Here is a 23,910-nt window from a genome sequence, read left to right as displayed (position 1 = left end):
CAAGTGATGTAAGGTCATAGCTGACCTTCTCAGTGAAACTATTTTTGTCTTTGACATAGATACTCAGGTCTATAGCCAAAGTAGAAAACAGCAGATGCTTCAGCCGTGGGGGGTCAATACAGGGATTTGTCGAATGGATAGTCCTTCTGTTGCTTTTTTTGTGCTTCATGTCTGATGGCTGAGGGCAGATTCACAGGCACCAAGCCAGGCTTTGCAAGATGGTTTGATGTTGCAATGGCAGGCAAATCTTGATAACGAGATGCGGTCCTAATTGCCCTGAGCACACTTTGATGTATCAATTTCATTCTAGGTGCATAAAGAAATCTTTATTTTTATAAAGCCTAAAATGAGGCTGCTTCCTGTTACTGGGCCTCTAATCCACTTTAATGATGCTTTATTTTGGAAAATTAGAGCGCCGCTTTCACTTAAAATCACTCAGACCAGTGGTTTTCAACACAAAAATATAACAACAGGCTCAAAATAAATCTGAGGGTTCACGAAAAACAGAAGAAAGTTTTCAGCTTTTCACAGAGTTGATATCAAGTCTAACAACCACTTTCACACGTATGTTTTTAGACCATGAGAGGAAAGTGGAGCACCTAAAAGGTAAGGCCCAGCCAACCAGCAGTTTCAAACCAGAAACTGTCGTCCTGTAAAGTAACAGTGCTAACCACTTACCCACCACACTGTCATAATATGGAACTGCACAAATGTCTTGAGCCACCTCTCATTTCTTTCTTTCTTTTCTTTTCTTTTTTTTTTTTTTTTTAGAAAAATGGGAAATAGATGTAGTTTGTTAAAAGATGCAAACACGTGGAAATACAGTATATAAGGCAAAACATATAAAGTCAACCTTTTTGACCACCTTTATTCTTCTTATTCTTCTGAACTCTCTTGGACAAGCTTTCTTTAAGTAGACTTCAGGAATAGTTCTCCAGGCTTCTTGAAGGACAGGCAAAGCTCCACTTCAATAATATCCAGGTATACCTTCACTGCACTGGCATCCTGTTTGGGGTCATTTTCATACTTAAATTTGAAACTGTTATGAGATGGTGGCCAGAGGATGTCACCAACTGATCTCCTGTTGGCACCTGAGACCATTGCTGATGAGGTTTCAGTGAGCAGAACCAAAAGTTTGCTGAGATATGTCAGGTACAAGGACTGGACTGGAAAGTGAAAAAGCAGCCAAAACTTTGAAAGACCTTCAGAAAGACTAGATGACTGTTCCTCAAGACCAAACGTACAAGAAAGTCCAGATCCTTGGAAATATTTTTAAAAAAGAGTGACGAATCAACACTCCTGAAGAATACTATATATTTATAATATATAAAAACAATATTTGACCTTAAACAAGATAGTCCAAAACCCCCAACTTTTACACATACTTTTATTTTATTGCACAATTGCAAATTATTACATTTTTGAAACTGTATTCCTTTAATGAAAATGGTGATTTAAGACTTCAGATATCAGTGACACATATTGCCAAGGAAACAGTAAGACTTTCTCTCATTGGTCTATAATAGCCAAATCAGTTTTTTATTAAAATGAAAAAAAGAAAAAAATGAGTTGTGTTCTGGTAGCATATTTAAAGCTCAAACATCAGCACCTTCCCCTAAACTGAAAGTGCAGCATCAAAGTGACGTGTTTCTATGACATAATGATGCATTGCCAAACTTTTGCTCGTGACTAACCTGCTGTAGGTTGTCCAGAACTGGACTGAAGTCAGAATTCCCAGGGGGAAACCATCTGGACCAAACAGTCATTTCTATACATTCAGCAGGCTTTTTTTTTTTTCTTTCACACAGCACATGTTGATAAGCAGCATGGAGATCATAAGTCACATGATTACAGCTTATATGGCCTGTAGATGGTGATTTTGTGAGCAGGAAAACAACAGTTAAAACTCAATATTATTCATTTATTGGATAAAATATTCAAATTTTCAGTATTTCTATGGATGTTTTTTTCTTTTTTTCCCCCTATGATAGCACAAAACAGTACAGTATTGTGTACTGTTTTATGATCAGAGGGATTTGTATTGTCGGACAAAGGAATAGTCTCAACTATACATACAATCCTTGGCAGGGTATGTATAAAAAAATTCAAGTGCTCTTTGATTGTTCAAGTACTAATTAAGCCTTTGTCATCATGGAAAACAGCAAGAAGAAGAGAAACCTTTGTGCCATTGCAACTTTCAATTCAGTTCAATTCAATGTTATTTATATAGACTCAAGGCGCTTTATACGCAACGTGATCTACTACTTTAAACTAATGCAGTACTTGCACGAAATGTACAACTGACTGCTATTTTATGAGGCAAAAAGTCACATTCATTGTTTTCCTTCCTTTATCATGTGTGGACAGCACTGATTTATTTCCATCCACCACAAAAGGTCAGTTCCAGTAACACAGATCAGATCAGACCCAGACGTGCATAAAATAGCGTTCAGGATTTCCCTCTTAAGCCAAAAAAAAAAAAAAAAAGTTTAAAGAAAAAAACAAAACAGCCAAATCCTCAAGAATTTGTGACGTTCACTTTGTTTCCAGAGCAACACTGAATAAAATCATGACTCATGTGTTTGTGGCTCAGGTGGAGAGTTTACACGTTACAAAAATCCAGAGAGAACAGGTAGGATCTGACAGCTTTTGTGTTTTTGTATAAATTTACAATAATTTATTACTTAATCTATTAGCTGATGAACAGAAAATTAATCTACCACAATTTAAATAATAAATAAATATTAATTTTAGCTACAGTATGTGCAAAAGTCTTGAGCCACCCCTCATTTCCTTGTATTTGCTTCCATGGAGCCGGACTTTCTTGAAATCTTAATGGTCTTGAGTAAAAGTTCTCCAGGCTTATTATGTCCTTTTTCACTCTTTTTCAGTCCAGTCCTTGTACTCAACCATTTTCAGAGGAATGTTTTTCTTTGTTTGTTAAGCCACTCAACACTGACCTATGTGAATCATTCAAACAAAAACAGCACCTAACCCAAGGGATGAACCAGTCTTGTACCTACACATAGCAGATAACTTAATACACACATAATTAGTTGCCACTTCATTCATTGAATATATGAAAAATGCCAGACTGTCAAGAAGTAATTCTTAAGGAAAGGAAGCAGCAAGGAAAGGCGTGGTCTTGTGAGTGCGTACAGCCATCTGTGAAAGATGTTGGAGACTCTTTGATGGTTTGGTACTACATTTCAGCCAGTGGTGTTGGGGATCTTGTTAAAATTGATGGAAATATGAACACAGATTTCATCACTTAGAGATCATCAGATTTTGATCCACCATATAATATCATCTAGAAAGTGTCTGCTTGGAAACGGCTTCATTTTTCTGCATGACAATGATCCCAAACACAATCCCAGTGCAGCGAAAACATACCTGGAACACTATCAGTTGAGGATCAGCCTCCCCAGAGCCCGGACACCAACATTATTGAAGCAGTGTGGGATCATCTTGACACTGAACAGAACAAAAGGGAGTCAACAACCCAAAAGGAAATTTGAATGTTCCTCAAGAAGCCTGAAGAACTATTCCTGAAGACTACATAAAGAAATGAGAAGGAATTCTGCTTTAGAGAGTTCAGGCTGTTTTAAAGAATCACTGTGGTCATTAGCAAAATCTGAGCGAGAGACTCTGTTTTTACCCTATTTTCTATATTACATTTGCATGTTTCAATAAATTTCTGCATCCATCCAAAAATCAATAAAAAAGATTTTACTGCTTTTTTTTCTTAAATAAATGAAATACCTTAAGAAGTTAATCATCTATTGAAGCTGCTGGAAATAAACTGAGTGTGACATCGCATCATGTCGCCCACAGAAAAATACACCACTAAGCACCAAACTGGGTTCAGAAACACAGGAAATACTAGCTGAGGGTGGATTTTTCCTTTTCCATCAATCACCCAGGCTCAGCCCATTGTGACATAATTGTCTGTGATTGGCAACCAGCTTATTATCCACTGTACCCCCTGCCACCTGCCACTCCAAGCTGCTGCTCAAATAGCCTGCTTCTACTTTTTGATCCAGAGGTGTGCTTCATATCTGTCTTAGATCTTAGGTTTTTGGCTTAGATCTATTCCCTTAATTCTAAATTACTTCTCAGTGGCTCAAACATGTAAACATTAAAACAATTCTTTTATTTAATCAGTGTAAAAAATACAACTTGTGGTTTAATGGGAGGTGATTACTTGGCTTGGCACATGAACTAAAAAGCTGTTCACAGCTTGACATTTAACACTTTTTCGTTTGTACAAAAAAGTCAGTGAAACAGAATGCTTGTTAATAAGTGAGCTTTAGGGGGTAAAAAGGTATCAGCGTTTTAACACACTCCTGCCACTTAGCGAGTATCTTGGCAATGTCACCAGGTGTTTACTGTATTTGGAAAATTATCTGTCTAAGTCTCGATCTAAACACACAGGAGCTTTGATTTTAATGTTCACGGGGACATGAATAAAGCACATATAGAAAGTTGGCAATGCTCCTTTTTGATGGGGCTGTTGGAGTTCTTGCTTCTTCCCACAAGTAATTTTTAAAATAGTGCTTTCAGTGTTACACAACTAATCCAGTTGAGAGCGTTTCACTCAGTGCTGATAAGTGTCTACTTGTGATCACCGCACTTATTTCCAAATGGATTTTTTAACTGCGCTTGAGATGTGATTTATTTTTTAACCTACCCACTTGTCACGTTACATAATTTAGTAGTGTCTGTGATGCACCTGTACTTTGGGCAAAGAGCCCTAGAAGTCATAACACCAGGGGCAGCTACACATGAGTCACATGAAATTTCTGGTATGTATCAGCTTTTCTGAAGCTTTGACAATCACGATTTGTTTCAGGGCGACATAAGGCAACTGATATGAGCCCAGTCACAAACACCATGGTGGAAAAAGTCCAGAAAATCATCATGATGCGTGCCTATCAAAGGAAAACACCGACCAGCTACAACATTAAGAAATAACCCCTGAGTTGAATCAGCACCTCTGAGATTATTACCAAAAACACAAAGTTTAGCTTTTGAGACCTGCTGACTGACAGGTTTTAATCATTTATTCATTTTTTTATGTCACCCTTTCACTGTGCCACCGCTCCGAAGCCTCTGCTCTTACCTACACACTGCGCAGACGTATTGTTCATGTGCAGCTAACCAGATCAATTTCGACACACCTACAGGATTCCTCAAAGCATACTGGATGCCCTCGAATAACACCTCAGTTAAAAACACTGTGTGATGTTGCTCAAATATATATATTTGTGTTTACAGTACTCTATGTGCTTTTTTTCCCTTTTTGCACGTTATGCTTCTGGATTACTGGGATTGTAGCACCACAAACATCGACTTGCAGTCATGTCTTTGCTGAGGACTGCCAAGTATCTGCTGCCCACTTGGCAGTTATAGACAAATTATGCTGTAATGAAATCTGTTGTGCTGAAAAGGCTACACGGAGCTGCGTCTCTTAAACATCCTGAATGGAGAGAAAATGTGTAGGCCTGATATTGGGCTTATGCTCGTGCACTGACGTGGACTGCAAACGCAGCCTGTTGAGCCAGGCTCCATGTAGTGAGCACAGTCATTGTTCTGCTGCAAGTAGGCATCGGAGAATGTCATCTCCTGAGGGATCATGTTGGGTATGGAGTCCTGCTCCTTCTCCTCGCTCCTGTACCATAAGCAGGAGCAAATAGTCTGGAATTGAAGCACTTCAGTGTAGACACCTTTTAAATCTTTAGCCTTTGTGATGTTATCTGCTACAGGTGTGGAGGAAGCTGATATTGAGACTGGTAACAGATGAGCCACCTCTCCTCTGGGCTTACTGACAGAGAGCAACGCCTTCTCCTTGGCGTCCCTGCGTTCATCCTCAGTGTTCATGGTCAGGAAGCGAAGCACCACCAGGTTTAGGAACGCTCCAATCACCGTCAGGCCCGTGAGGATGTAAACAAAGCAGAAAGCCACATATTGAGGGTCATTCTGCAGGGCCTCATTCTTCTGCAGAGCCACGTAGTCTCCAAAGCCAATAGTGGTGAGTGTAATGAAGCAGTAGTAGAAGGCATTTAAAAAGCTCCATCCCTCCGAGTGAGAGAATGCCACAGCCCCCACGCACAGGGTGCTCATACAGGAGAAGAAGCCCACCGTCACCATGTTTGCCATGGAGACCTCGGTGTGACGCATTCCCAGGCACTTCTTGGCTTGGTGCAGCAGGTATCTGACAAACGTGTTGATCCTCTCGCCCAGACTCTGGAACATGACCAGGGTCAGCGGGATCCCTAGGAGGGCGTAGAACATGCAGAACACTTTCCCTGAGTCGGTGCTCGGCGCCGCGTGGCCATAACCTGAGACAGGGAATATTGCATATCTTTAGACATCTTTGCCTCTATTCTTTTGCCGTGGTGAGTCATAGCAAGAGACGGCCTCACCTAATATAAATGCCTAAGAACAGCAGCTGCTTGATTTAATTCCACAGGAAACCAACACACACTCCCACTAAGAGAAAAAGGGAAAGCCCAGGGAAACGATTCAGCTTGGCATTAATATAGTGAACTTACTTCTACTTTATTTATAACTCGCAGATTGTTGACAGCATAGACATTGCAATATTTATAAATATAACTTATGCTGAAGTGAACCAGAACCAAATCCATAGACATCTCCATATCTTTTCTTCTTCATATGGCATCATTAAATGATCTTTTTATTCCATAATAAATAATTAAATTACACCTGGTGTTGTTTTGTCTTTAATCATCCAAGAAAGCCACAATGGCATACAATTATTCTGATTTACTTAGACAGTCATAATAACGATGTGTCCATGTCTCTGTGTGTCTTAGCTATTACATTTGACATAAATATCACTTTTCTGATTGGTAAGCCAATTACAGCCGCTCTGAAAATATAACTCAAAGAATAAAGATCTGCTGCACAAAAAGATGCTTTTTTGAATAATGTTACCTACCCAGAAGGGATGAAAGCCTGTAAGCAAAGCTTCATTTTGTTCAAGAATATTAAAGTAAAAATTCAGCGTTGATGGGCACAGCAAACACATGAAAATTTTGGGGTTATTATTGGATATGTCAAGTCTGATCCATTTCCGAAATGTTTCCAAATAAACTGTATAAGGCATGAGAAGAAAATAGGTTTTTTAATCATACTATCAAGGTACAACCTCCTCATTTAAAATAAAAACTAGCAACAATGTGCTAACAAGTGAAGGTTTAATTTTTCCACTCTTTTAGGAAACAGAATCTTCAGCTTTAAAAATACTTTAAATATTTTTTTTATAGTGCTACAGACAGGATTTTCTTTGTCTAAGTAGTTAGAAGAGACCCCAGGAATTGTGGGAAGTCATAGGTGTTCTTTATTTATCTGTTGTTTTAAATGAGACACACAAACTAACATAAGGGGGGCTCCAGTGACTCCACTACCTCTAAAAATCTTTCCTCCGGCCCTGCGCTGAACATCTCTCAATGAAATGCAATAATACATCACATGTATTGATTAAATAACTGTTGCTCACCTATCGTCGTAATCACAGTGATGGCGAAGTAAAAGGACCCAGCAAATTTCCACTGGACCCCTGCTTTGTGAGGATTGAGCTGTAAAACGACGTGCTCGAGCTCTTCGAAGTTCTCTTTGGTCAAGTTATATTTGCGCATGAGTTCGTACTTTCTGGCGTCGAGCTTCCTCTTGTGACTTTTCTCCTGCTTCGACTCCAGGGTCTCGAAGACGGCCGCTCCGACCACCAGGTAGGTGAGGATGCTCATGATGAGGGCGAGAGTCCTGGCGTTTTGTCTCTTCATGATAATAAGGAGAGGGGGAGAGAAAAATCGAGCGCAGGTGGGAGCTGAGGCTCTCTGCCACCTTCTCCTGACGGACTCCGGATCCAACAGAGGGGGGACTTTGGAGAAGGAGCTGTTCTCTCAGCACCACCCCCACATCACAGTTGGGTTGCTACTGTATTTGGACTATTTGTCACCGACTTATATTTAGATTGCGCAGGAAAGGAACACAGGGCAATCCCACAGACTGTCAGAGGCGGCTTGTTGGAGTAGCAGCTCCAAGCAAAAGCGCTCATCTTCAAGGAGTTTATGCACTAAATATACAAAAGCACGGCCAGCCTCCGTCGTTGAGGCCAGAACGAGCACATTACTCCAGTTTCCAAGAAGAACGGTAGCGCCGAAAAAAAGATGGAAGAAGAAAAAAAAAAAAACTAAACTTGATATCCATGTGATCGTACACGTAAATATTTACCTAGTGGCTAGTTAAACAGACCGGCTCTTCTGCTTCCCAAGTTGTCTAGCAACCTGACGATAACCGTTCTGTGCAAATATTTTAAAAAAAGCGCATCCTCCACGGTGCGCTGCAGGATTCTTCAGATCAATTAAGATTATAAGAAAAAAATCCACAGGGGAAAAAATTAGAATTACTATTTGAGAGTAAAGAAGAGGTTCAAAGACAGACATAAGATTTCTAGTCGCCTATTATAACTTAACTTACCTAATGGTGGTTCACTATAAGGACGTCGGACCAATCCATATCAGAGGTGGAGACAGATTAGAAAAACTTCTTCACCAGAGACATTCTGGGTTGCAACTCCACAGGCTACTAAAACTCCTATATACGTTTTAATATATTGTGCTCCTTTTGAAATCTTGACATTTACACTTGCTTAAAGCTGTGTGTTTGTGTTTTGTTGTATCTTATTAATTTAGGTAGCTTATATCAACTTAACTGCCCCCCCCATTTTTCTGTTTCTTGTGTTTCAGATAATTTGGATGACTATAATCGGTCATTGTTGTATATGATGTTTTTTTCTTCTCCCCCTATTTTCTTCTTCTTTCTTCTTTTTCTGCTTTCTTCAGAATTTAATCTTCACTGATTGTATCATCATTGCGTCAGACCCTGATGGAGACTTTTTAGTCCTCGTGCTGTATTGCTCCAATTTGTTTTTTAAATAAATATTTTTTCATTCAAATCAATTGGAATGTTTTGTCACATGCACAACAATGCGTCCTTTCAGCTGCATATGTTTTGACCTGTGACAGCAGGGAGCCTCAGTTTCCTCAAACATCATCACAGGGAGCCAAAGTTGAAAGCGGGCATCACTTGAGCTTCCTGTCTGTGTGCTGCACTCACATCAGCATGTTTCACTAAATGGTGAAAGTTACAGAAAAGATCAAATTCCACTTTTCACTAACGCAGCTATTAAATCTTTCTAAATTCAACTTTTATCCCTTCCTCACACAGACAATAATGGAGAAGAATCATGCAAATGATGACAATTTGAATATTTTTCAAGTTTTAATGTTTAATGCCTGTAATGACACAATATTCAAGAGATGCCATAGCCTCATAAAAAGCTTTTTTCCTGCCTTCATTTTCTCTTCTGCCTAAAAATACAAAGCTGCACAAGGTGAAGTTTAATTAATTCCGAGTTTAAGGTCTTCTCGCTGACTTTTCTTTGGTGTTTTTTTTAACATGTGTTTCATTTTTAATGCCGAACATTAAAAATGCTTCTGCAGCACCGGAGAACATTTTCAAACAACAAATGGAGAAATAATAAAAGATGTAATATAGAAACCATTAAGCTGCTTCAGTTTGGCCTTTTTGTCTTTTCTTGTCTTTTTGTCTGCTGTATCCTGTTCACTGTAAATTAGATGCTCTAGATCTGACCTGAACACAAACAGGACAGCGTAAGAATACATTAAATGTTCCCATGTGGTTAAATAAAGTAACTCCAATAGGTAAATTCTGAAAATCATAAAAACAATACATTTGAAGCAGGAGAGATTATGCAAGTATATTAATGAAATAAGTTGGACTGTTATTTACACAAATAAAATACAGGAGAACATGACGAGGAGGGCCAGACCATCAGGAATATTCATGAGTAATTATGAATTAATTTGCTGTGAGTCTCAGTTTTATTTTATTGCAAACTGAGATTCATTTTGTATGACAGCATTACATCAAGCTTCTTGGAACACAAGTGGGAACCTTTCTACACTTTGCTGACATTTCTTTGGCAAAACTATCAAACAAATAAAATAAAAAAGATCTTTTTTTAAGCATCAGGCATTCATTTAAATAAATCAAAATTTAACCACTTCAGTTTGTTACAGTAACAAAACTGCAAATGTAAATTGCAACAACTACTGATTAGTTATCATAAGATATATAAGTTCTATAGTACCCCTAGTACTAGCTTTGTTCATACAGTATATCTGGTCTCCAGAGTGATGCACATCAGCATTTTAATGGGACTAAACAGCACATTGGAAACATTTGAGTGCAACACAAAACAGAATAGAGCAAAAACAACCCACAGTGCCAGTTTCAGCCAGCAAAGTAAAACTCGTGCAGAAATTATTACATAGATCAGCTCCATGCCTTTTCTGGGTGTTTGGGATCACATTTGGCTTCAGTTATATTAAAATGCTGAACAAGGCCTTCACGAGGTATTTGGGAGAGAGCTTTAGGTCTCTGGCATTTCTACAAGGCCTCAAACTCATCAATCCTCTGCTTGGTGTTGCCCATACGGATCTGACGGAGGGTCTTGTACTTATCACGGCCAGCGCGGACGTTCTCGGCATGGAGTTTATCGTTCTGGGTCTTCTTGTTATCGTCTCGGGATTGTTCCAGCTCTGAGCTCAGGGCCTGTGGAGGAGTCGTGTCCAGTTATTAAACTGTATACAATTCACTTCATCAACAGATATCTTGGCAACACCTCCATTAGAAAGCGATATCTTTAATTTAATCATTTTGTTCTTTTGGCTGTTGTTTTTTGGGGTTGCCACACTCGATCATCTGCCTCCATTGCCTCACTATATCACTTGCATCCTGCTCTGTCACACTGATCCTCTGCCCATTCAGGTCACTCCCAATGAAAATCTTATCGCCAGCTCTTTTTGTCAATGTCACCATCACCATAAACCATAATCATACCAGGTTTTACTACCATCTTGTAAACCTTCCTTTTCACTCTTGCTGCAAATTCCCCCTGATACTCATCTTCACCCACTCCACCCTGCCTGCACTCTCTTCTTCACCTGTCTTGTGCACTTTCTGCTGCTTTGAATGCTTGACCCCCAAGGTATTTAAACTCATCCACCTTCACTACCTCTGCTCCTTGCATCTTCTCTATTTCAACTATCTGTCTCTTGCTCACACATGTGTTCTGTCTCTCTTCTACTGCTCTCTCCAGCCCTTGCCTCCCCTCTCCAGGCTCTTTTCCTGAAGTATTACAAGAGAGGGAAAAGAGCCTCAACGAATCGTGATTGAAAATGTGAGTGAATTCAAAAACCATTGGGAAAAAAATCTTTTAAAAACCTTATTTTGGGGCAAAGTCACAGATAGTTTTAAATGTTTATGTTCGAGTGAAGATTGAATTTAAAGTTAACTTTGATAATGCCTCGATAAACCCTTCCAAGAAAGGTGCTCAGGTGCCGAGTAGTGAGACTTACTTCTAGAACAACATTATTTGTGCTTCTATAATAGATGCTTAACATTTCATGGCTTTACAGCTTAAATAAAAGCTTAATCTCGAGTGCCAGAACAATGAACCAGAGCACTGCACAGAAGCTATATGCATATATGCTTTTCATATGGTTTTGCATGTGGATATATGGCTACACACAGGCCTCATCCTCATCTTTTGGATGAAAGACCTCTTTAATCGTTTACCTTTGTAGCTCTTTTTAAATACCATGCCTGTCTTACCAGGGACTTTCATCCTTTTGTGACAAAGTGAATATGACAAAAACATTGATTTTTTTAACACAGCATATTTTTGCTATAAGTGTTTTGGAAGCTATAGAAAAGCTACGAGAAAAAAGTGTCTTAAGCATTGCTGCAGACTCCAGCTGATCTGGGATGTAGTCCAGGTCCCTGAACTAACCTGAAGCTGCTTCTGCAGGCGCTCGTTCTTCTCGGCCTCGGTGAGTCGCTCCTCCTCCTGGCGGTCGTAGTTGATGCCTTGTGTCTGCAGCTCGGCGCTATAGGTGCTGTTTTCTTCGCTGTGCTCATGGTCACTCTCGCTGTCTGAGGAGGAGGAGGAGGAGGAGGAGGATGCATGCTCAGCAACAGGAGCTGAGTTGGCGGAACTCATCACAGTGTGCAGCTCCTCCTTCGTTTTCAGCAGACTCTCCTCCACTTCGACAGCCTAAAAGGAAAGGTGGGGAGAAGGGTGTGTTAGATTTGCTGGTGGTTTGCATCATCGAGCATTTGATTATAATATAAATGTAGTATTTTAAGTGTTTTAGTTGTATATATGTGACAGTAATACCCAAATTCGCATGGACATTGACAAATCAAGCTTTCTGGTTTTTGTAAACTTGAACCTGCCTTTCTGACCTCTCCACTAAAACATGGCTCCTGAATTTATACTTTCAAACCAAAGCAATCTAATACGAATAAGATGCAAGGGTTACAGTACATGAGTAGTTATGTTTTTGAGGAAGTATGCAATGTAAATTACAGTGCAAAAGATTCAAATTATGGATGACTTATACAGATAAATCGTTTTCTTTCTTTTAAACAATAAATTTATATTTGATATTGTGCTGGGACATTTTTCTGGTATTTCCTGTGACTTGTGGAGCTCTTGACTGCATGCTGGAGACCCACCTTGGTGTGCCATGTCTCAGCCTCTTCCTCCTTGGCTCTCTTGGCCTCCTCCAGCGCAGTAATCTTGGCGCTATATTCAGCCAGCTCTGCAGCCTGAAGGAGGAAGCACAACACTGTGACGTGAGAATAACAGAATAGGCATGCTGTCATTTTCGAAATGTGATGAAAGCAAAAGCAAAAAACCTCCGTGTTACTTTAATCTGCCATTAGAACAGCCGATAAGTGCTTAGAATGAATTCAGGAGATTTATCAGGACTTTTTCCCTCATGTGCTTCACACTCACCAGCTGCTCCTGGCTCTTTAACTGGTCCTCAGCTTGCCTGGCCAGCTCCTCCTTGGCTATTATAGCCTCCATCCTCTCAGCCTCCAGCCGGGCCGCCTCCTCCTCCACCCTCCTCCTCTCCTCCTCCAGCCTCATGGCCCGGTCCAGCTGCTCCTGAAGCTCTGCGTGACAAAGTCAGAACACGGGGAAATCTATAAATCACTGTACGTTGTTATAAAAATGCAGGATAAGAAACTCAAAACTCTGATTTGTCTTAAATCGGGGTGCTTCTTTTTTTAAACATTTCTATGTTAACATCATAGAAAAAAAAGATTAAAGTTACAGGGAAAAAAGGAAAATACAGTACTATTAAAATATTTTGGTGGTTCCAAAACTCTAATAAAGGTTTCAAAATTAAAAAAAATTTTCTTCTACCTCAATAAACATAAAGCAATATTTTTGAGTAAATCGCAACTGAAATATTTCAAATCAAAGGTTTATTTTTTTTTTTTTATAAATAATCATTTACGAAAATGTTTTAGTCATCTAGTCATCTGACCAGGTTCATGCCAAATTTTTAATCATATTTATGTAACAAAATTACATGGAAAATGGATATGTAATAAATTAGTTAATGTCATCCTTTTTAGAAGAGTTTTATGAATTTATTTTATTTTATTATTATTTTTACTGCACGTCTTCATTATCATAAGACATCAAGGTTGTTAAGATCATAGAAATATGAGCCTTGTGTTTTAGATTTTAAAAATGATTTGAACGTTTTAAATGCTAAATGCCGATGATTGGAAAAAAAATATGTTAACTGCAGATATTTAAAGAAATGCCTTTTGTGAAGATCATATGTTTGACAAAATTCGCCCAACATAACAAAGTTGCTTTTCAAGTAACGATCTCCCATCCTCCTCACATCTTTGTCAAACCATGTTTTGAAATCTGCCCTTCCAACTCTCAAATATATATTCCACCATATGGGGGAGAAGCAAGAGAGGAGGATGGGGGAGGGGGTTTTGCCTAATATGGTGGTGGGCTTTTTACCAAATGTCAATAGTACTTTTGAGAAAAGGGTTTTCTGATCTTCTTCTTAGAATATATACAGTACTGTGCAATGACGGTTGAAGTTGGGTAGTGGAAGAGCTGATATAGATGTGGCATTTATGTTTATTTTTATTTTTGAGAGCAATTAATGATTAAAATATCCAGGTTTTACAAAAAAAGCCCCGCCCCAAAAAGTAAATTAACCAAGAATGAAAGGTTCATGTTTATAATGTGGGACACCCTTTATCGCTTTAGCTCACATATGTAATAGTTTCTATCAAACAGTGTGAACTTTCAAGTTGGAACCCTGAAGTGGATGGATGGATGGATGGTTGTATGGATGGATAAATGGATGGATGGATGGTTGTATGGATGGATAAATGGATGGATGGTTGTATGGATGGATAAATGGATGGATGGATGGATGGATGGATGGATAAATGGATGGATGGATGGATGGATGTATGGTTAAGCCGTAAACCTGTAATAGCTCAAATCCTCAAGGTTCTACAGGTGTTAGCAGATGGTTAATAAACGGTTTAATGAGGACTACTGAGAAACAAAATCAGTGAAATCTCCTTTTTCATAGCACTATACAACAGATAAGATCCGCAGCGATGCAGTTTCTACGTCAAATTTTCTATCTCACCTCTCTCTGCTCTCCTAGTTGTCTCTTCAAACTGGTGGAGCCTCTCCATCAGCTCCCGCTTTTCTCTCTCCATCTCCTCCTTCTCCCTCTCGATGGCCGTCCTCCTCTTCTTCTCGCTCTCCAGCTGATCCCTGCAGAACACGGAAAAGCTCAATCGCACGCCTAACGCAAAGCCTACACATTTCAAATTCCAATTAAGTTTGCCTGCATCATTTTAACCGGGAGCTTAGCTTCACCCACCTCTCCATCTTCTTCTGCTGCCTCTCCTGTGTGGCCTGAGCCTTCATCTGCTGAACCTCGATGGTGTCGGGCTTGCGGCGTCGCATGTACAGTTCATGGTTGCCCATGCACAGCTGCAGGATGCCCTTGTTGACTTTAAGCCGTGGAGCGTAGAATACAAAGTCCTTTAAAAGACAGAAACTTTTTTTTTCTTTTTCAAAAAGGGCTCCATAAGCTTCGTTTAAAATCTCTTGGTATAAAAAAGTTGTTTGATACTAGTGAAGATTATTAAACTCATAAAACACTTACTTGGGCTTTCTTGTCTATGGGCTTGATAACAAATTTCTTATCATTGAAAGAAATGTTTCTAATTTCACTCCAGGGAAATCCAATCTTTGGAGTTAGCCTGAAAAATGGATAAAAAGAGATATTTTTCACAGTGTGATATGAGCTTTAAGTTTGTTTCTTTAAAAGGTTCACAGCTGGACAGGATGACGCATGTGATATCAGAGGAAGAGGCTGGGGAGGGTTTGTAGGTTCATGTTGTAGTAGAATTGGGTCAATGACCTCTTCAAAGCAACATCCATATAGTTAGATCCGTTATTTAAAACCAGCCACTGAAAGGAAAGTTGACACACACCTCCGACTGAGGTTTGACCGCTGGTGCATTGATCTCCTGTCTACAGATGTGTTTTATCAGGTCAGCGCACAGAACAACGTTACAGCAAACAAAAGCAGGGACAAAACAACAGAAATACAGAGAAAGAGATTTACTACAAAAACTGATTTACTTGTCGTTCTTTGCATAAATGTTGAGGCCTAGCGCGTCGACTCCCAGGAGCAGGTCTGTGCCCTTCTTGTTCTTGATGTCAAAGTAGTTAATGCCATACATCTCAAGATCCTGGGCGATCTTCAGGTACTCAATCATGGCCTCTTCCCTGTTCACATTAGATAATTAAATAAAATATTAAATATTCAACAGACTAATTTGTCTTTTACTTTATTTTGGGGGGTTTAAAGTGTGGCGGCAAACCTCCACCTAATAATCCATGTCCCTTATTAACTAATTAGAACCAAAAAAAGCAAATAATCATTACAACAGAGTGCGTGAAGCTTTTTTGGGCATCAAAAACACAGCAATGAGTTATAAAATAGTTGCTGCTGAATTTCTTTTTCCTTTATGCTAACACAGTTACACTGCAGCATCTGTAAAAGCTGAGTGATCATGAGTAAGAACAAAGCCTTCTAAGTCTACTTTACTTTACTGCTTGTAAAAGTTCACTGACTATAAAACTCCAGGACGCTGTGAGACCAAAAATGCTGTTCATTCTTATAAAGTAAAGTCCTGAAAGCATCCATTTGAGGGAGGAAATTTACGCCACTCAGCCTTCACTTACTTTAGCATCGCTCCGTGCTCCTGGTGCCAAACCTGGATTCTCTCCTCCCACTGATCCCTTGACAGCTTGTGTTGGTCCAGCACTCTGAGGGGAGCAGCAAGCTATCAGCAACCCATGCTGGTGAAAATGTAAACAGTCTGTGTATACATACAGGGTTAAAGCATACACATGATGCATTGTTGTGTCTTTCCCGGCGATCCTTTGTCAGGAGCCGAAGGGGCATTATCACACAGTGGTTAATAGTTCGATTATTCGGGGAGGCTAGTAGCCAGGATGAGTTCCAGATTTGCTGTAAAGGAAAAGAGGTCATTTATCCAGAAGACTATCATTTATGATGCGGCTGCTCTGTCATTTTATGAGTGCAAAGTTGATGCAAAAACTACACCAATCACAGATAAATGGTCCTAATCTTCTTTTAAGTGCACTCAGCAAGGTAAAAAGACAGAGCCGCTTCATCCATGTGGTCATGTGTTTAATTTTAGAAAATAATCAGTTCACTAACTTTTAGGGGAAATAAGATGATGAATGACAAATTGTATTTAAAAAATGTGCTACTGACTATCAGAGCAGCTGATGTCTGATAATTATTTGAGAGAATAACACTCGTAGTAATAAAACTGTGAAAGCCAAATCTAGTTGTAGCGTTAGAGGAATTTTATCTACATTTTGGAACGTCACAATTGTAAAGAGTTCCCGTAGGGTGGATGCGGTGTTAATCTTTCAACTCGGATCACTGCTGCATAAATCTGCCCTTGCAAAAACCAGTAAAGTTGTACTGAGTTGCAAAGAACTGATTTCCTGCTCACCAATGTGCAGCTGCTGCAGATCCACTCGCACTCACCTCTTGGGCAGAAGACGCTCAGAGGACATGTAACGTGGCTTGTGCGTCGACTTGTTGTACTCGCCATACTTTGCCTGGATGGCATAGGAGCCCAGCAGCACGGCGGTCTCTGGAGGGCTGTAGATCTCCTCATTCAGAATTGCGTCCTTTACCTGGAGGAAGAAGAGCCTCCTGGTGATGTCCTGGATCAGCTCCTCGGCTGCATCCTCAGGGTAAAACTTGACCAACAGCTTGAACTGCAGGGGAGTCTCTTTCTTCACTTCCTGAGACATCACCTAGAGGGGCAATAATTAAAGAATAAAATATGATTGAAGTTCCTACAGCAGAGTAGTAAAGACAGCTAAATAAATAACAGAGTGTGGGCAAGAATCCAGTAGAAAAAGGGTCAAATTACTTTTACGAACAACACGTATTTTAACTCTCGATTTAACAATTAAATGCTTACTTGCACACAATACAGAAAAATCCAAATTAAATAGACACATAAAAATAATACAGTACATTTAATAATAAAAAAAGATGGCTGTAGAACTGAGAGCTGCAGCAGGCCTCTGGGTTTTTACATTTACAATTCACAGTTCTAAACAGAGTAGATGAAACAGAGGTTAACATCACTGCAAGTCCTCACCTTCTTTTCAGAGTTCAACCATGAGGTGAATCCTCTGATGTCAACAAACTGCAGCCCGAAGTACCAAGTCTCACGCAGGCCGATGGTCCTGGAAACCTTCAGAGTGGAGACATGATAACAAAATCCTGCACATCTTCTCAACAGCTTCTTCACTTTTTAATCAAAACCTCCTCCATGACTCTTGCGGTAATTTCTCCCTGAAGAATAAAACCTTTGGATAAGATTACAGAACTTTTAAATGAGTATGTTAAGCTTGTTTTTTTGTTTTGTTTTTTATCACAAAGGGGCTCATTAAACTGGCCAGCTTTTACCAGACTAGATCTGTGGGACAGCTATGGTTACTAGTTGCTTTGCTGATGGAATAAAATACCCACTGGTTACAGTTAAGACCATTTATCTGCTAAACAAATACCAACGCGAGTGTATCTGACTGAGAGTATTTCTCTGCTGAAGTATTTCAAAGGTCTGTATTTACACTGTTGTATTTGCTGCTGCTTGGCGTTAATCCATCACTTTGCCAGTCCATTTTATTTATTTTTTTAAATGCATGAAAGACTTCTCAAAAGAAAGAAAGAAACAGAAACTTTTCAGTCTACATAAAGTCATCCGGGATCCATAAAATAATACAGGATGTGCTTTGTGAACTGCATCACACCGACCTGGTCAAAGAGCTGCTTCCCTGTTGTGTTGGGGTGGAAGGAGAACTCCAGCTCCGCGTCCATTGTGGTGACGCGGACATTGACCTGCAGCATAAAGGTCATTTAGTCACGTGATGACAGAGATTTCTTTTTGTATACACATGAATCATATTTGCAAACAATCAGCTTCCTTTTCTCAGAGAATCTGTAACCGGGCAGAAATATTTTACTGTGATCTTATTATTAGTTTGCAGCGATCAGCGATCAGCCTGGAAACATAAAGATATTGTAGTCATATGTGTGAAGGAGCTGTGAAGTGGATTATTCATAAACCATAATTGCTCACTATCTCATTAGACTTCGGACTACTCTTGCGAAGTTACACAAGGTTGCACATACGCAGATTACAACGCTTGCAGAGTTGACTTTACCGTTGTTAGTCAAGATCAGCCTGTTTTATAACAACAACGATTAAAGTGGAAAAGAAATGACACTTTAAAATGTCTATAGAGCAGATGTTCAACATAAAAAAAACACACTAAAGCACCCAGGCTGTTCTCAACACACGGACCCTGATCACAGGCCAGATTGGGCTTGTAGCAGTTACACAATTGTTTTATGAAGTTATACTACAGCACGCCCCGGGTGTCATAAAGATAATCCCATCGAAATTTGAGCAGCGAAAGCTGGAACATCCATTTGTGAAACCTCTAACGTGTTACTCAACTGTTACCACCTCCAGTGATGGCATGCATAAGGTAATAGCTCAACTCGCTGACATCCTGCAGGTGTTTCCTACCTGCCACAACCTTAATCGCTCACTAATCACTGACTGTGGACATCACTGATGAATCATTAATCCATTAGACTCAGTCACCAGTTTATACCGTTGAGCTATGTAGGATTATCTTAATTTGTTTATACTTGGATTGTGCTTTTTGGTACCGTCGCACCTCTTTTGTTTAGCTGTTCAAAAACCGTTTTCCACAACGCAAACAACACCTGCAACTATGACTCATAATTTTATTTGATTTGTAGTTAGTTTAAGGTCAGTCAAATGGACGTAGACGTCAGAATGACCTCTTAAGAGAGGCTTTCTCCTTGCAGTGTCAATATAAGCACAGAGCTGCTTTCGTAATGCACAGGCCAGTCGTTCTTATCAGTTTTCCGACAGACTGATGCTGAAAGCTTAAGTAACTGCGGACATTTAGAACATGAGAGTTTTCTTTGTTTAAGACAGAGGTCTCTTGTTTGGTGCAGGGTGCCTCAGAAAATCAAACGGAGCAGAGAAAAGCGGTTAAACTGTACAGTCATGAGTTCGTTCTTAGCATTTAAAAATCACTCCAGTGGCACTAAAGGGAATTACCATGATTGCAGTGCATTATGCATGCCCAGAGAAACAGCAGACAGGCTGGTTGCAGACCTGAAGTAGCATTTTTCTGTCAGGAATGTGAGCAGCATGGGTCAAACTCTACACTTAGTTAATGAGTAAATGCCAAGAAGGATCTTGGACTCTTGGAAACAAGAAGCTTGGCCAGATTGTTTATTTCTTTTAATAAAAAAGGACATTTAATTAGAAATTAAAGCTATTAAATCTGTATTTATGCAAGTAACTCTGAAATGTATCTAGTGGTCATTCTCAGCATAAGCAATTCAAAGAAACCACACAAATAAATGTATAAACCCACCACTGACATTTTTGAATATGCAACAGGAAGAAACACTTCAGTGACATATAATCATTTAAATCGTGGCGATCCTACCGTTTTGGGCATCTTGGCTGCGGTTGGTGGATGAGTAGTACCAAGTGGTTCCCAGGTTGTCACAGGTTGCAGTGAACGTCTCCCAGCTGAACGTGCGCCTGATAAAGAGCACAGCACCGCTCTCGCTCGAAAACTCCTGGGCAGGGCTCGTGCCCTTTGAACTCAGCAGATTACGCAGAGTGACGTGAGAGCTACTATCACAAAACTGAAAGATTTACTTCCAATGTGGCCACTGGCAGCGCAAGATGCGTAGTTCCACCCAAAGACTATCACCTGCTTCAGCACCTTAAGTACTGCGACCTTTGATCAGAGCAAGCAAGACTATAAGGGGCCGGACGATCTATTTATGTCGCCTGTTTGGAGGTGACAGCAGAGAGGGCTGTCATAAAGAGATCGTGTCAAGGTAACACAGTTGTGTGTGGTAGAACACGGATGAGACCAACAAAAGATTAGAACATTTTCAGACTTTAATGAGAATTGTAGACGAACAAGTTGATTACATGTGGACCGATGAACACTAACAAAGCTGCAGATTTATTGTTTCCTAAACATAAATATTCCACTGAGTCATTCACATAATTCATTTAGTTTCACAGTAAAATACAGAGTTCAAAAAATGAATTGATTAGTGACAAAAATAATCAGCTACAGTCTCTCATTTATAAAAATAAAACAAAACACTGCAGCTACAGTGCATGAAGATTATTTTAAGTTTGCAAGGATCTTTGAGCTCCTAATGTTTAGAGTATGAAATTAAATGGCTTAGAGCACTGTGAGAGGAGCAGGAGGCATCTTGATCTGTGCTTAAACTTCTTTAAATGTGTCTCCGGGAGATCGTTAACTATCTGCATACTCTTACTCCAAAGTCCCCGCTTTTTATCTCAGTCAGATGATACAACAGGTATTAAAGTAGTTGGTGCACCGTAAACTGGTCAAAGCTATTAAAGCGCTATTTAATTCTCAATCTTGAGTCAACAGGATAATGCTTCTCCTATTATTGCACATGTATCAAACTTTTTCATCACGATTCTTGTCAAGTAAAGTGACCACACGAAATTACATTAAAATTCATCTTTGATTTGAAAATGAGGCTGGTCCTCGGGTTTGAAGTCTTTGTTGGGACTTCCATCCTCGTTCAGGATACGGGATGCTGTGTAACCCACAATGGGATACTTGGCTTTGTAGGTGCCTTCAAATATACTGTCCAGAGACTTTAGCTGTTCTTCAGTGAGGCCTGTCTGTGGAGGTGAAGATAATTAAGGAACATTAATCAGTGCTTTTTTAATATATGTGTGTATATATATATATAACTTTACTCAACTATGGATCCCTAATTGTTACTGTGACATGTTTCAAAACAAATGTTATTATTCAATGAGGCAAAAATCTTACCATTAAATCATAATCATGATCTAATAAATAGTAAGGACAAGAGCCTTTGCAGTTTTTAAAGTACATTTTTTGTACATTTCCATATAAATTCTGATTGATCCTGTAATATTACGTCCAAAGCCTAGGAGAAGGTAAGAAGGCACCGAATGACATCCAGACAGAAAGCTCAGCAACTTGTATAAAAAATGTCCATTTTCTTTTGTCTTTCGATTTTTGTACAAAGTAGGAGATCTGGCAACTGTGTGTTTTTTAACCTTTGAGCATTCTGACTTGTGGAAAAGCTCAGAGACCTGTACCTGGGAAAAGGGGTGCGCTTTTTGGGAAAGCTATGCTTGCTATGCTTTGCCCCCTTTTATTTATTTATTTTGCTAAGAGTTAGAAAGAAAGACTATTAGCACTTATGCAAAGAACTTACTTAAAACAGCGAGATGATTACTTCAGTCTTTTACAATAAAAAGTGATCTAAATGAACTTTTACTTTAATAAAAGTTGATATAATCGCATTAGCACAGTGTTGTTTATGTTCCCTAAAAGATCCTATTTATTCACCTTAGTTTCACCTCATATTTTTCACACAGCTGTCAATACCTCACCTGCACCTGGGTCTGTGAAACTGTCCCTTTAAATGTATTTCCTATGAATCATAAGTTGTCTGAAATTTTCAAATGGTGACATTTTGTAAGGAAATCTGGCATTTTTTCACCTTTTATGGCCTTTGGTGTTACAGAAACTTTGTGATTTATTGTTTTACTTGCTCCAGTCACTTTGCTTTTTAAAGTGTCTACACCAGGGGAAAAATGTAGTCAGAGCATTAATGAACTATTGTACAATCCTGTCCAAAAGCCTTGAGCCACACCTCATTCTTTATCTTATGCTGGGAAAATGGGAAATTAGTGCAGTGATTTATTGAAATATGTCTGCACATACATGGAAACACAGAATGTGAGTGAAAAACAGAGTTTACACAAATCTAAGGAGCATGAAAGTCAATATTTGTTATGACCACCTTCATTCTTCAGCACAGTCTAAACTTAGTCAGCAGTGTCTTCGTCAGTTTTCTTGTAATTTCTTTAAGTAGTTCTCAAGAATAATTCTCCAGGCTTCATGAAGGATATTCAAATATCTTCTTTGGATGTTCTTCTGTTGTTCTCTGTCTGATCCCACAGTGCTTCGTTAACGCTGAGTTATAGAGTTTTACTGTGTGTTTTTCTACCCTGGTATGCTTTTCCTGCACTAACAGTGTGTTTGGGATCATTGTCATGCTGAGCAATGTGTGACACTGCCCCACCCCACATAATGGTGGGATGGGAAAATGTCTCATATGTAGAGTGAGACTGCTGGATGAGCTACAATGACTCATATTAACAAAGAAAAGGAGAGCGGCACACTGTGCTGTACATTCTTTATCTCAACAGAAACTGCCTATTCTTTGATGAAGAAGATAAAACTGGTAGAAATTTTATGTTATCTAGTTTTTTTTCTTATTTCAAAAAATAGATATGTATTTGTTGCATTTAGTGTCTTCATCCCCCCCCCTACCTGTTACATTCAATCTGCACGGGTGAATCAAGAGTTTTGCACAGTACTCTACGTTCAGCTGAAACTCACAGTGTCTGATGTCAAGTCTGCGGGGTCCAGTGACATCTTGGCCACAGCTCGAGTGGAGTCCTTACCTGCCAGCGCATTATATGGAGCATCTTTTCCATAAAACTCTGGAATGGGTGAAATAAAATGCACATTAAAATCAACGCGCTGACTGCAGAGACTAATAAGCAAATGACCCGAGTCAGGTTAGTTTATAGAGAAGCTGGAAAGCCTTCTAATGTGTTAAATCACTTTTTATTAGAACTGACTTTAATGACTGATTTGAATCCAGGAGTTAGATAATGTTTTTTCTACATCTACCTTTTCCCTTGGTGACATCAAACACAACCCCTTTTACTGCCATATAAATAGGCTGGCCCTCCTATAATAGGAAAAGAAAGAGCGATGATAAATATAGATGACTCTTAACAAAAAAAAATGCACGCACAAGCAGACACCCGAGTTCATTTCTCCAACAGTTTACCTCGCTGCCGTCGTATCTCTGCAGCTCCTCCTCGGTGAATAAACGGACAGGTTTTGGAGCAGTTTTGTGTTTTACTTCAGCATCTTCCGCTAAAGCCACGGCGAGGATGATAAATAAGACACAAAATCGCGCTGTTGCCATGGCAAGGTCGTTGTTTAAACAAGAAGTTCAGGCGGAAACTTCTTCATCCACTTCCCTTTCAATGTCCAGGTACTCTCTGGTCGTGATGCATTTGAAAGCCTCGGAAATTTCACCGACATTATTTTAAACCGGTTCTCGCTGATATTTGTTTATATTCTGGACTATAGGCAATGAAGATGTGATTTTTGTGCATTTATTTGTCATTTGTATAGATTTTATTTAG

General features: G+C 39.4%; 3 protein-coding genes across 3 annotated transcripts; all 3 read right to left on the bottom strand.

Moving 5' to 3' along the window:
• Nucleotides 1-1,978: 1,978 nt before the first annotated feature.
• On the bottom strand, nt 1,979-8,787 carry kcnk3b (potassium channel, subfamily K, member 3b). Its single transcript, XM_040041503.1, has 2 exons — nt 7,526-8,787; nt 1,979-6,341 (listed from the first exon to the last, which is right to left on the bottom strand). Exons 1-2 carry the CDS (start codon nt 7,806-7,808, stop codon nt 5,452-5,454), a joined length of 1,173 nt encoding a protein of 390 aa, XP_039897437.1. The 5' UTR covers nt 7,809-8,787; the 3' UTR covers nt 1,979-5,451.
• Nucleotides 8,788-9,902: 1,115 nt separating this feature from the next.
• Nucleotides 9,903-20,406, bottom strand: ezra (ezrin a). The gene is made up of 13 exons (XM_040041501.1): nt 20,087-20,406; nt 18,345-18,428; nt 17,686-17,781; nt 17,058-17,332; nt 16,217-16,300; nt 15,611-15,757; nt 15,129-15,225; nt 14,841-15,004; nt 14,601-14,731; nt 12,917-13,077; nt 12,634-12,726; nt 11,906-12,169; nt 9,903-10,665 (listed from the first exon to the last, which is right to left on the bottom strand). Exons 1-13 carry the CDS (start codon nt 20,096-20,098, stop codon nt 10,501-10,503), a joined length of 1,773 nt encoding a protein of 590 aa, XP_039897435.1. The 5' UTR covers nt 20,099-20,406; the 3' UTR covers nt 9,903-10,500.
• A 129-nt stretch (nt 20,407-20,535) lies between these two features.
• Nucleotides 20,536-23,796, bottom strand: nenf (neudesin neurotrophic factor). Its single transcript, XM_040041507.1, has 4 exons — nt 23,547-23,796; nt 23,384-23,444; nt 23,087-23,190; nt 20,536-21,324 (listed from the first exon to the last, which is right to left on the bottom strand). The coding sequence occupies exons 1-4, from the start codon at nt 23,685-23,687 to the stop codon at nt 21,148-21,150; spliced, it is 483 nt and encodes a 160-aa protein (XP_039897441.1). The 5' UTR covers nt 23,688-23,796; the 3' UTR covers nt 20,536-21,147.
• Nucleotides 23,797-23,910: the final 114 nt, after the last annotated feature.

This window comes from Simochromis diagramma, unplaced genomic scaffold (genome assembly GCF_900408965.1).
Source record: "Simochromis diagramma unplaced genomic scaffold, fSimDia1.1 OVJJ01000304.1, whole genome shotgun sequence".
NCBI classification, from domain to species: domain Eukaryota; kingdom Metazoa; phylum Chordata; class Actinopteri; order Cichliformes; family Cichlidae; genus Simochromis; species Simochromis diagramma.
Note: the sequence above shows the minus strand (reverse complement) of the source record. Positions and strands in the feature narration are given on the sequence as shown.

What these genes read in the sequence shown, in the direction of transcription:
- nenf (XM_040041507.1), bottom strand. Translation starts at nt 23,687, where the DNA reads ATGGCAACAGCGCGATTTTGTGTCTTATTTATCATCCTCGCCGTGGCT. An exon ending in TGATGTCACCAAGGGAAAAG is followed by an intron (nt 23,191 to 23,383) that starts GTAGATGTAGAA and finishes CACCCATTCCAG; the next exon opens with AGTTTTATGGAAAAGATGCT. An exon ending in CAGACTTGACATCAGACACT is followed by an intron (nt 21,325 to 23,086) that starts GTGAGTTTCAGC and finishes TCACCTCCACAG; the next exon opens with ACAGGCCTCACTGAAGAACA.
- ezra (XM_040041501.1), bottom strand. An exon ending in ATTTATGCAAAGAACGACAA is followed by an intron (nt 15,226 to 15,610) that starts GTAAATCAGTTT and finishes TCCATTTTTCAG; the next exon opens with GCTAACTCCAAAGATTGGAT. An exon ending in TAAAGAGCCAGGAGCAGCTG is followed by an intron (nt 12,727 to 12,916) that starts GTGAGTGTGAAG and finishes TTCCTCCTTCAG; the next exon opens with GCTGCAGAGCTGGCTGAATA.
- kcnk3b (XM_040041503.1), bottom strand. Translation starts at nt 7,808, where the DNA reads ATGAAGAGACAAAACGCCAGGACTCTCGCCCTCATCATGAGCATCCTC. An exon ending in CACTGTGATTACGACGATAG is followed by an intron (nt 6,342 to 7,525) that starts GTGAGCAACAGT and finishes TCCCTGTCTCAG; the next exon opens with GTTATGGCCACGCGGCGCCG.